Source organism: Morone saxatilis, unplaced genomic scaffold (assembly GCF_004916995.1).
Source record: "Morone saxatilis isolate NCDOM2014 unplaced genomic scaffold, NCSU_SB_2.0 Contig23, whole genome shotgun sequence".
Taxonomy (NCBI): Eukaryota; Metazoa; Chordata; class Actinopteri; family Moronidae; genus Morone; species Morone saxatilis.
Genome location: NW_023339796.1, coordinates 13,393,467 through 13,405,833, shown reverse-complemented (window position 1 = coordinate 13,405,833; position 12,367 = coordinate 13,393,467). Strand labels below are relative to the sequence as shown.

General features: G+C 40.6%; 1 protein-coding gene across 1 annotated transcript in view; it reads right to left on the bottom strand.

The window, feature by feature from the left end:
• The window catches only part of LOC118334507 (ephrin type-B receptor 1-B-like), a gene marked incomplete in the record, with an annotated part of 144,761 nt that overhangs the window by 81,133 nt on the left and 51,261 nt on the right, over positions 1–12,367 (bottom strand). The window contains 1 exon segment of the mRNA XM_035670429.1: positions 3,521–4,202. Within this exon segment, the coding sequence (XP_035526322.1) occupies positions 3,521–4,202 (682 nt within the window).

The window sequence follows — 12,367 nt, the reverse complement described above, 5'->3', positions numbered from 1 at the left end:
AGAGAGACACCATGCTACCTGTCACTAATTAAAACATATAGATTAGAGAAAGTTCAATCAAGTACACAGGGAGGCTCTCGCTCTCTCATACACACACGCACACGCACAAGGACACCCAGTAGCAATTAGGGGGTTATTTTCTCTGTCATGAAGAATGACTTCTATATTCCAACAAGTAAAAAATCATTCATTTGTCACTTAAAAACAACACCTTTCAGATAATATTACTATGCAGAAATAAACATATCAAAAAGTAGGGATTTGTGCAAAATGAATTAATGTATGTGACTGGCACAGCAACTGTAAGTTTTGTTATGCCATATATGGTAGATAGATGTTGTGTTTTGCTTTTGTCATTTTATGTTAGTGTGCATTAGTGTGTACACAATATTGTCCTCAGGCAGTTTAATTTCAAGTGAGACAGATTATTTTGTCATTAGCTGGGTTAAGCCAGTTAAATTAATTTTAATGCATAATGTTTACGGTCCCACACCAACTATTCACAAATACAGAAAAAATGACAATTTACACATATTGTTGAGTGGGCAGAGATTGGTGTATGCACTTTATTTTTCCCATAACATATAGCTTGCCAGTATCACAATATCAGACTGTTTAGCATAGCTCAAAACAGAAGCAATTTATTTTTATTTTTTGATTTCCCACTGCTTTGAAGCACCACAGTGACTTCCCTTTCCTATGTAATACCTTTCCTTCTCATGTTGCTCTCAATGAAGAGCATTATTTCAGCATGAAACTGCATGTTCTCATATTCTTTTTGTTCCTGTCCCTGTTACTTCATCTCTAATGGGCAATTACTTCAGACCCAATGCTGAGGCCATGTTATTGCACCAAACCCCAATTGATTGGTTGCCCATTCTACTCAGCTTCCACAAGCACTTTAAGGTTAGATTTCCTTGTTTAAATAATGGATTGCAAGCCCATGAAAAGAGACTGCGTGGAAAATAAAAGGTTGAGATTGCTCTTATTGGAGGGGCCTTTCAGTGGAAATGAGAGGGGAACAGATTCCATACAAGTCTCCAGAGAGTCAGCTAGTTATGAGAGACAGAAATGGCAACATATTCTTTTTCTCTTTAAACTACTACTACTACTGATAACGATGATGTTTCTCTATGCATGCATGCTTGTGCCCAAGTTTGTGTTTGTATCTTGAGGCTTAAGGTCAACACTACACAACATTTTACAGGTTTATATTACTTTCTACGGCTACACACAAACAACTCCCTCCCTCCACAGGCTGTTTTTCATAACTCCCATAATGCTACATTTCAGTCAGAGAGAGACATGTCAAACTTAACACAGCAGGAAGTCTACTTGCTGTGGGTACTTACAGGAGGAAGTCAGAGGGATTGTGGGAATTAGTGGAAATATACGTCTCCTCCACTGTTCAAAGCGACTTTGTAGCGCACAGTGCCTACCGGGGGACTGTGTGTATGTGCATGTGCCTGTGTGTGTTTGTGGTGTTTACAGCAGTGCCAATGCCCCCCACTAACACAAGCCAAAACAAGCCTCCTACACACGAGGATACCTTAGGCTCCAATTACTGCTGTGCGTGTGTATGAGGTTGAGGTAAATAATGGCAGAAAAAAGGAAATTCTGGGGAGAAAAGATGGACAAAAAAATTATGGATCAGCATCAAATAAGTTTGCAGGACAAAGAATATTCATACATTAATGCCTGGAGGTTTGTTTGCATTAGAGGACAGGCAAGGTTATTTGGCACCTTTGCTATAAAATCCCCAAACTGAACTATGCCTAACATGTTTAACCTTGAAACAAAAATATTTCATATACACTAATGACTCTGACAATATATAGCCACAAAGTAAAACTAGTCTAAATTATTTATTTATTACGTATCTTCAGTCATAAAGGAATCTTCAAGGAAACTGAGGGTGATTTTATTACATAAAAGTACATTAAGGATAAAAAAGGAAATCATCTAAGTTACAGTATTTCAAAGTTAAACACACTGTACCTGACATAACATACTACCAAAAAGGTATATAAATATCTACTGTAATGTATAAATGACAACTAGGAACAAAGGCACAGATTTATTTAAAACAAGTTGGTTAAGTGGATCTTCTAACTTGGAGGTTGCTTGAATTATAAACTATTTTCAATAGTGTATCAAAAGCACAAAAAATATTATATATATTATATTTATATCATTACAGGATCTTGTTTAGCTCAAAATGCTGCCACATATTCAGCTATTTTTTTCATCAGTTTGAAACTTTCTATTAGACATAATGATTCTGAGGTTGTTTAGAATATCACACTACTCATGTTCCTTTTATCTGTAAATTATTAGTTGCACATAATACACTGAAATATTTTTTTATAGGTATGGGTTAGGCAACAAAGTTCCTTTAAAAAATATGTGAATTAAATTGACTTTGCACTGAAGCAAAATACAATGATCATAGAAAGTCATGCAAAATTAAATGACCTGTGAACAATGTAAAATACAGTTTTGATGAAATGAGATGAAGAAAATTGATGTAAAATGATAACTTCCAGTAATGAGCAAACTAACGGCCACCAACTTTGCCTTGTCATTTTCATTTGAAAGTCATTCCACCTTAGCCAAGGACTCTGTGTGTGTGTGTGTGTGTGTGTGTGTGTGTGTGTGTTAGTGTGTGGGTGTGTTTTGCGTAGGACATAAAGCAATGCGAGAAGGATACAGTAGACACAGTCACACACTGAGCTTTGTAGATATGTGGCACTCTCATATCTGTTTATTGATCAGAGCAGATGTGCGTCAATCAATCTTATCTGGGCTCCACACACTCTCCAGCTAACCTCCAGAGGCAGGCCAACCAATACTGCGCCATACTGAGAGCCCCAAGCCACTCATATTATCATCAGACACCTTCAGCAAATTCTCTCTTTGTACGTGTGTTTGAGTGTGTGAGAATAACGGGGTGCAGAGAGTAAAGGTGCATCAGAGGACAGACAGAAAGAGAGAGAAAGTGATAGCTTGAACTGAAAACCCAGATTAACCTCATCTTTATGTATGCATTATTATCTATTCCTTAGAACTTAGTCTTCTGCACATCACACTGAGGCAGAATCAAACCTCTCGCCATCTGTAAAGTAGGCTGCACAGAAGGCTGGCATTCGCTACAGATTAAGAATCAATGCTAATGGGCCTTTCTAGTACACCGGAGGTGGATGTGATCAAGAAAGAAGTACGACACATCATGCTCAGCAAAACGCATGAAACACAATCAATTCAGCCGTTCCAATGAAGCGGAAAATCTGTGATCAAAGGTACACTGATGCCTTGTTATATGCAAGCTTAAAATAGAACAAATTCATGTCGCCTGTCTTCACTCAAGTGATTTGTTCTATTATGTGTAGTCCATCATTTTAAAAGAGAGTGAATGATGAACTGAAAGAATTTGAAAGTAGGATGTTTGCAACTAGAAGAGGTTACATTTTCAAATAGAATCTATAGGATCTTTATGAAAAATCTAGCATTATTGACTTACCTCGACATACGTTGCCATTGTCAGGTTCAAATCCAGCCTTGCATGTGCAGCTGCCGATAGGAACCATCCACTCTCCGTCCCCATTGCAGTAGAGCTTTATAGGGACATCTACTTCCTCTGAGTTAGGGATGCAGATTCCTCTGGCAATGACCAGGGAAGTGCTCTCAGCCCCTGTCATGGTCTCTGGAAAGATTGCAAAGTTCTGGACCACACTTGGGCACTTCTTATAAAACACCCTGACTGACAGCAGAGACATACAGGCACCATAGTCCTGGAAGGCAAGGTAGAAGCCATTTTTAGACAATGGGCCAAAGCTCCGCACTTCTGTGTTGACCTTCATCAGGCGTCCACCAAAGTCCACCTGCGAAAAGCTTTCATCTGCAGCAATGGTGTCCACCTTGAGGTAAGGGGCCTCCATCCAGAAGGCAGTGCCTTTCGTGGCAATGACAGCATCAGTTTCATAGTAGTAGAGGTTAAACGTCTCCTTGCATGAGCCAGGGACGTTTGGGATGGAGCTGCAGTCGCGCACGGTGAATCGAATCTCCACATAGATGCGCTGTGCTCCACGCCGATCAATGAAGGTGGTGAGGAGCCAGTTGTTTTGACTGGGCTCAAAGACATTACACACCTGGTAGGTCCTGATGGTGTTGAGGTTTTCATCATAGCCACTCACCTCCTCCCACTACAAAAAAGACAAAGAGAGAGAAGTGTGCACATAAATGATTAGTTAATTATTGGTGATATATCTGTGGAGCTTTCTCTGAATGAAAATGCTAATACTGGCTGAGCCACAAAGAATTTGTACACATATCAGTAATCTCCCCAAAGCACAAAATTTGAGTCTACCTCCTGGATCAACAGAAAGGAATCAGCTCATAAAGCTTTGGGTTTTATTTATCCATTAATAATACACAAATGTCTTTCTTTTCTGAATTATAAACAATTCCTTAAGTGCAGCAACAGAAAAAATACCACTTTGCTTTCTTGTTCTCTGAATACACTCAACATTTATAGTATGTGTATTGTCACTGCATAAGCACAAACCCAGTAATTACTTTGGATGCGCTGCTATTTGCCATCTATGCCGAGCGTGGCTGGGCATTCAGTTGACGCATTATAAAATATGGTGTGCAACAAATTCAAACTTATGCACTATTGAATTACAATTAAACAGACATGGCAGCCAAGAGCCGGTCTGATGGAAAAAGGCATTTTCGTGCAGACCAAACTGAAATACACTGCAGGCCGTTTCTTGCAGGTGTGACCCAGAAAGTATGTTGGATGAGCATCAGAAGCCTCTTGGGTTATTAATCCACCAAATCATAATGAAAATGTGCCATTAACTTTTCGCTGGAAACACTTATAATCGGGAAGAGAAATCATTGAAGTAAAAGGAACTTGCTTTCAGATGAAAATTTCAGAGTAACTGTCCAGCTGCTCGAAAGATGGTCATGACAGACAATCTACTAATATTCTAAATATATTTCAGTTTGTAGTGCTATTTTTATAAAGTGTGTGTTATACAGCAAGAGTAAAAGAGCAAAATATAAAGGCAACATGCATTGCAACAGTCACAAAGAATTTAAAACTGTTTTAGAAATTTTTCCTCTCAGATGACTTCTACTGTCTGTAATAATACCATTCTTTTTACTCCTATTGGAACCAACAGCTTGGCTCACAGATTTATTTCTCCAAAATCCCACCCCACCAATGATCCAAACAGCTGTAGGCGAGGAGGAGTTAATGAGGTCTATAGTGGAGTGAGTGGGCCTCCAGTCAGTTCATGTTTCTTGTGTGCATATATCTCCTGGTGCTTCCTCCTTCTTCTGACCTTTAAAGCCCCAGCTGCTCAATCAGGCCTAATGGAGAGGAGAAGACATCAGCTCTCCACACAGAGCCCCAGCAACTGGTCCAATGATGGAAATGATTCCAAAATCTTGTTAGATGAATCCATAAAATCATGTGAGCCACCAAATTGCAGGTTCGAAAATATACAAAAACAATGAAGATGGTAAAACTATTTGGTCGAGGGAATACAAAGCAGTATCTGGAGAAAAGCAAGAAGGTTTGGGTCAGGTAGGGGCAAGGAAAGGGAGGGGTGAGAAGACACGTGGGGGACAGTGACACTGCTGACATGATAAATGAGTTTACCGAAAACTGAGGTGCAAATTAAACCCTTTTTTCACCGCTGCTCCCTCTGTGCCCACTTCGCTGTACTCTCCTCTCCCTCTCCCTCTCCTCTCTTCCCCTTCTGCTCTCTTCTCTCGTCTCTGCTCTGTAATGACCATTCATCAGCATTACAGGAACCTGTCCCTTTCAGCACTGCCTGTTCATTAATACAGCCAGCCCTAGGCTCCTCTGCACCCGTCTGCTCCAGTCTAGGAGGGGGTCCTCACTGCCCCTCGTCTAGCCAAATGACCACCATCTTTCACGCCAGAGAGAGGCCTGAGGCATCTCTGATAATGCCCGTCTGAAATCTGTCCAGAAATTCATTGGCTCATATAATAATGAACTACAATTTTTTTTCCCTCCTTGGTAGATATTTAGTGTCACCATTGTGTCAAAGACAAACAAAACTATTACAGGTGGATCAGTTTCTTAGCAGAAATCAAACTTTGCGACATAGTTTCCTCATATCCTTTCAGCGCATTGTATTCATCTGCTGTTCACGTCTGCGTGTGTGTGCGCTCAGAGAACGTGCTGTTTATAATTTGATGGTTTACCGACCACATATTGATTTGCTGGCTGTTGTTTTGCTGCTGAAAAGCTTGAGGCTACACACCACATTTCTGCTTCTGTAGGTCCAAAACATTTGATTACCCCGAATATTATCATTGGAATCCATTCTTTAGCATCATTGTCATTTGCTCAGTTCTAACAACATTAAAATAAATGTGACACATGCATTTAAGAGGCACGGACACTATCTATGTAAGAAGCACATGCCCTACCGTCACATCAATACTCTCCATGTGTCTCCTATTTCTATGTCTTTGCTCTTCCCGAGACCTTTTACATCATTTAAATCAAATCTATCTCCTGCGCTGCTCGGTGACATCTCCCTGACCTTGCCAGAGAAGAGAGAAAAGAGAAGGCATCATCACCTGTCACCTTACTGATAATGGAATTCCCTGGTCCCTCCATCCATTTCCTCTTCAAGGATTTGTGTATAAAATAACACTGTTAGTCCTCCACTGTGTATATTTAGTCCATGCATTATACATTTAAGCGCAGATGTATGTTCCAGGCATGTATCATTCATATCAGCTCAAGGTGAACAAGGTTGAGACTGTAGTGTGATTATCTTTATAATCCTAAGTGCATCCACTCTTTTGTACTACCCGACCTTGCTGTACATTTCCCATAAGTTCATGTGATAAGAGATGATGGTCTCTTGTAGCAGTAAGGTAAGAAAGCAGGAAGAGCAGTAAAGAATGTGGATCTTGATGAAATTGAAGTTCACATAAACAAAAAAGATACAATGGGTAGAAGCTTTAGTGTGCAGTGACATGGAGGACCAACATTACTTTGTAGAGTATTTTATATGTCCCTATAAACTGAGCTCTCTCTCAATTAGTTTTAATGTACACATTTCTGCATCACTTTATCTATAGTTTATCATTACCAATCTCACTGAACACAAACGTTCTTGCTGATGAAACACCAGACAAATATTGAGAGCCTCTTTGCACAACACTAATTTTTACGCCAACCAAATGTACCCATTGGCTCCACTCTAATAGCTTTGCTTTTGCCAGTAATATAGGAGACACTCTTCCCCTGCCCCTGATTGTCAAGTGTGCCCATTGTGTGTGTCATTATGGCTGCTCTGTTTTATGGGCAGCAGTGAGGAGATGGAGGAGCTATGGATTCACAGAGCGCTTAATGTTTGTGTTAATGACCAGTCACAGCTAGCTGAGCTGGAGAAGAGAGGGCGGAGGAAAGAAAGAGACTGAGTGATGGATAAATGAAAAATACAGGAGTAGAGAGGAATCAAGGAGAAGGGGGGGTAGGAGGTGGTAATAAATTCAGGCTGATGTTCCCCTTCCCACAGCCTCAGCCCGCTGCCATCAAGCCATCGATACTCTGCCCTCATAAAGGCCATTCATCACATTGATCTCCTGCCATTACCTTCAAAGGCTAAAATAACACAGAGCAGCTCAGATGGCCACAGTCTTGCTCTATAGAGGACTACAGCATCCAACAGTGAGCTGGGGACAAGCAGAGCCCCAACCACAGAGCTGAGAGTAACCTATCAGAACATGAATGTAACACCTGTGGACAATAATAGGAGAAATGGGCTGAACTAATGAGTCATTTAGAGCAGGCATGGTGGGAACAGGACAGGAGCTACCGTACACATGTTGCAGGATTACAGTCAAGCTGGATACTGAAATAACAAGAGCTACAGATAACAATAGCATAAAAGGTAGTACAGCACCTTTCTACCACAGGAAAAAAATTTCTGGAACCTAGAAACCTTTTTTAGGAACTCATGAACTTTACTTGCTTTTCAAATTAAGGAACCTTTATCTAAATGTAATGTACAACTACCAATGTAGTTCCTGGGATGAACTTCCTGTCTTCCAAAGTTCCTGCCCTGGGGGTTGTACTTTCTAATGGCCAAGGACATATCGTGGCAAATTTTTGCTAAGCTGACCAATGCTGATTGGTCAAACACAAGTCTACTGCAACTTGTTTACAGCATTCACACAGTCCTCACCAGGGGTTGCCAGTAGTATCAATATTATAAATATGAATGAGAATTTCTTTTTTTGTGTGTTTTCAGTCTCTCCAACTACCTCTGCAGGACTACTTTCCAAAGAGTTACACAGCAGTAGATAACAAAGAACAACAGTGACTCTGTGTTGTTGACTTGTCACATGAAGAAAATGTGTCTCCGGAAAAACTGTTGCTTTCCATTATGGTTAATTTACGTAATCTTCTGGGTTCTTCCGATGCTGTGGAAACACAAACAAGAGTGCGCAAGAAGGACCGTTATTTCCTGATTTAGTGATGAGTTCCATTTTTCCAGTGACTATTTAGTGGAACAGGGCCAATGGTTGCCACAAAATGAAATTCGGAAGAAAGTATCATCAACACGACTTCTTTTCAGATGTACTGCAACTCTACCCTCAATCATAAAAAGCCAAAAACACAGCAATAGGTCTGGTTGTGGCTCGGGCTTGACTACACACACATAAAGACGGGTCTTGACTACTTTTAGCTTATTATTCAACTTTAGTCAATTCACACAAGATGAAGACTTGAATAGAGAACCATCTACTGGGCTAATCTTTAACCTCCAGCCCGCTGTCTGAGTCTCAGTGGAGTCACACTCACAAAATGCTTTTCAAATCCATCAGCACCAGTTAATACAGCTACATGCTCAGACATACTGAACACAGATGGATGATGAACAGCTCAGATCATTTCCATGGTAAAAAAGTAAAGCTCCACAGCCTAGAAAGGTCTACAAAATGCCACTGCAAATAGTCGATGAGTGTCTGGCAACTGTTTCTTGAACGGGAGTCAAAACTCCCATTATTCAGTCTGATGATGGGCTTTTACAGCAGCACCCAAGGCAAGAGGTTTTATTAAATAGTAGACAGCATTGGCCAAATGTAACCGCTCCACCACCACCACCGTGTTTCCCTTGACTTTGTCCCTGACTATGCTCTGCTGATGCAGTTTACAACTGGATTTTTTGTGCCCTTTTCAGTTAAAGCACTCTACTTTGAGCATACCCTTCAAAGGAACACTGCCAGTAGGAGAGGCTTCATTTCTTTATGTTCCCAAAAGGATTCTGGGACTAGATTGCGTTTTATGTAGTGTTTCTGCCAACAGTATGGCTACGGTCTTGCGTTTACATCTGACCCCAAGAGGATTGGCTGGCACATTTGTGAGTACTTTCTACCTACTAAGAGTTGTCTGTTAATCTATCATTGCATGACTAAAATATGTGGGCGGAGGCAAGCAGGAGATTGGTTTTCATTCTACAGGCTTAGGATGGACATTTCAATAATGAGCCTATTTGTTATTCATGACAACACAACACTGTACTCAGGCAGGGAAAGTATACCTTCATAGAATCCATTTTTTTAATAATTAGGCATGAATAAATCAGAATTTAAAGAGCTGGCTTTTGATAAAAAGAGAGAAGAAAAGAAAAAGGAATGGCACACATGCAGGTGAAATTCACATTGACAGATTTGTAAAGGCCAAGGTCTCAGAAGGACTGTGGATTATAGCTGGACATGAAAAGCTGAGATAGGGATTGAACTCTTTATGCCCCTGCTGAAAGATGCTCTTCTCATTTTGCAAAGCTCACCGCCGAAGGTAATCACAAGCCAGATAGCTTTTTTTTTCTTCCAAAGGCTGTTTCGAATCCCTCTGACTTAATGAGGATATTTGCATTTCAACCTTTGGGTCTGTTCCTTGAAGTTGATAGAACGGACATGTCATATAAAGCAACAGTTGGTTTGCTTTTAACAATAACTGCAGCTACATTTACTCACATTCCCTTACAAGCTTTGAGACACATGCTCATAGTATCTTGTAAATTCACATATTCTGAAAGCTATGCCTCATCTCCCACCTTCGGCAGCAAGAACACACACACACACACACACACACACACACACACACCACACACACACACACACACAACTAGACTGCAGCCTCTAAGATATGCAGTGGCATGATTGCTATTATCATTTCTGATCAGCTGTGTTATTGAATGAGGGCTGCTGTCAGGCCAGTTGCATGGGAATGATTATTTTGCGGGGCATCTGTGGCCTAGTTCCGCCTGGCTGAATGTGATGGATGGGGAGGAAATGGTGATGTCTGAAACACTCCCAAGTCCTGCCAGATCCCAGCCACTCTATAATTACAGTCACACAGTTTGACTGAGCCCAAATAGAACTCCGTCCACATGAGACTCATTGACAGGCTGCTCCCTGACCACGCCCATGCCCCCGATCAATATGTTTATTGAACTGAGGTGTTAAGCAAGTAAGTTTTGTATAAACAAAATAAGATTTTTTTTTTTGTTTTGTTGGTACTGGTGGCTTTCATACCAAACTTTATCTGAATGTGTGTTTACACCATGTGAGAAATGTGCTGCGTTGACACATTATTCACAATTTGGTCTCATTACATGCTCCCAAATGTCTTTGATATGCCTTTTTTCTTAGATCCTGAAAGTGATGCACATAATGTGGCATCACGCTGCGCCATTCAAGTGAACAATCCACTCAGGCGCCTCACTCTCCCACTCCTCCATCCAACTTTTGTAATATCATTACTAACATGCACATCTCAATTACGTGCTGGTTACTTTGAAGGCTGGGCTGTTTTTAGATTGAGACTCCACTGAACAGAAACTAAACCATACATACACATTCACACACCAAGTGCGTGTGCACCGGAGCGCAATTTGGGGTTTCCAGTACTGATCAAGGATACTTCGACACGTGGCAGTAGGAGCCGGGGACTCGAAGCCAACAACACTTTCCGATTGGGGATGGACGCCGCATCTGCGCCTCTGAGCCACAGCCGCCCTATTGTAATGTATGCCTAATAAAATAATGCCTGTTCAAGACAGCAGGCTTCACCCAAGAAGAATGGAATTTGAATGTTAACTAAAGGCAATTCAGTCCTACAGAAGATTTAAAAAAATCTAATTACTAAAACAAACATATTTCGCAGAGATTGGTGGATGGTGGAACTTTTACAAGGTTGCTTAACATTGTTGGTGGGAAAACAGGTACAGGCGAATTATTGATTTTTTATTATACAGCAGCTAATATTTAAAATATAAAGAAATATGTACAGGATAACCTCTGCATAGACTCTGGTAATCTTTTTGAAATGACGATTATTGATCTGTATTCCTGATCAAAATATTTATTCTACTGTACATTGCATATCTTATCAACATTGGTATACTCAAATATAGTAGTGATGATAAAGGTCAAATCAATTATTAATTTTTAAATTGCTGAAACAAAAAGAAAGTGGAAATTTGTTCAGGTCCGTGTGTAATAAGTATAAAACATTTTTTACTTGATTCAGTTTTTTACACAATTACTGTATTGGGAATGAATGAGTAAGCTTAAAAATAAATCAGTAAAAGGTTTGGAAAACCTCATTAAGTCAACAAGGTATTTAAAGGACAGAAACAAGGTTAATGTAATTGTGTTGAAACAGAGAACTGTTTCCTGAAGAGTTTTATCCCACAGTGCACCTGGTAACACCCACTCAGGTACCTTTAGAGAAACCGTGCAGCTGACACAGCCTCAGCAAGGCTTTCAGTTACCAGTAGCAACATTACCCTGAGTCACCCTGTGTAAAAGGCTCAAGCCGTGTGTTGTGTTGAAATCTGACAGCCTCTGCAACCCCTTGGATCTATTGTGGAGGATGATAAGGAGGAACACTAAATGATTCACCATCACTATATATTAAAGTTGGAGATGTGCCCTGACCCACCAGCAGGTATGCAAAAAGGAGAAAATGAAAAGGGAGAGAAAGAAATCTACAGAAAAAGCAGACCTAATGTAAAGAGCAAGAGCTTAAATAATTCAGAGTGGACGAGAGATATAAAAATGATGAACAGAAATGGAACGTTATAACAAGGGGTAAAGGGAGTGAGAGAAATGCGAAAAAATAAAGAGTGAAAGCTGTCACCCTGCAGGCTCCCTGGCCCCCTATGGCTCAAGGCGAGGCCATTTAGGGACAAACCACAAAGAGCGTGTCAGCAGGGGACAGGAGAATGGCAAGGTATCAAGGCTTTTGGGTGCAAAGGGGCCCCTGCCTGCCTACGTGTACGTGCGTGTGTGTGTGTGT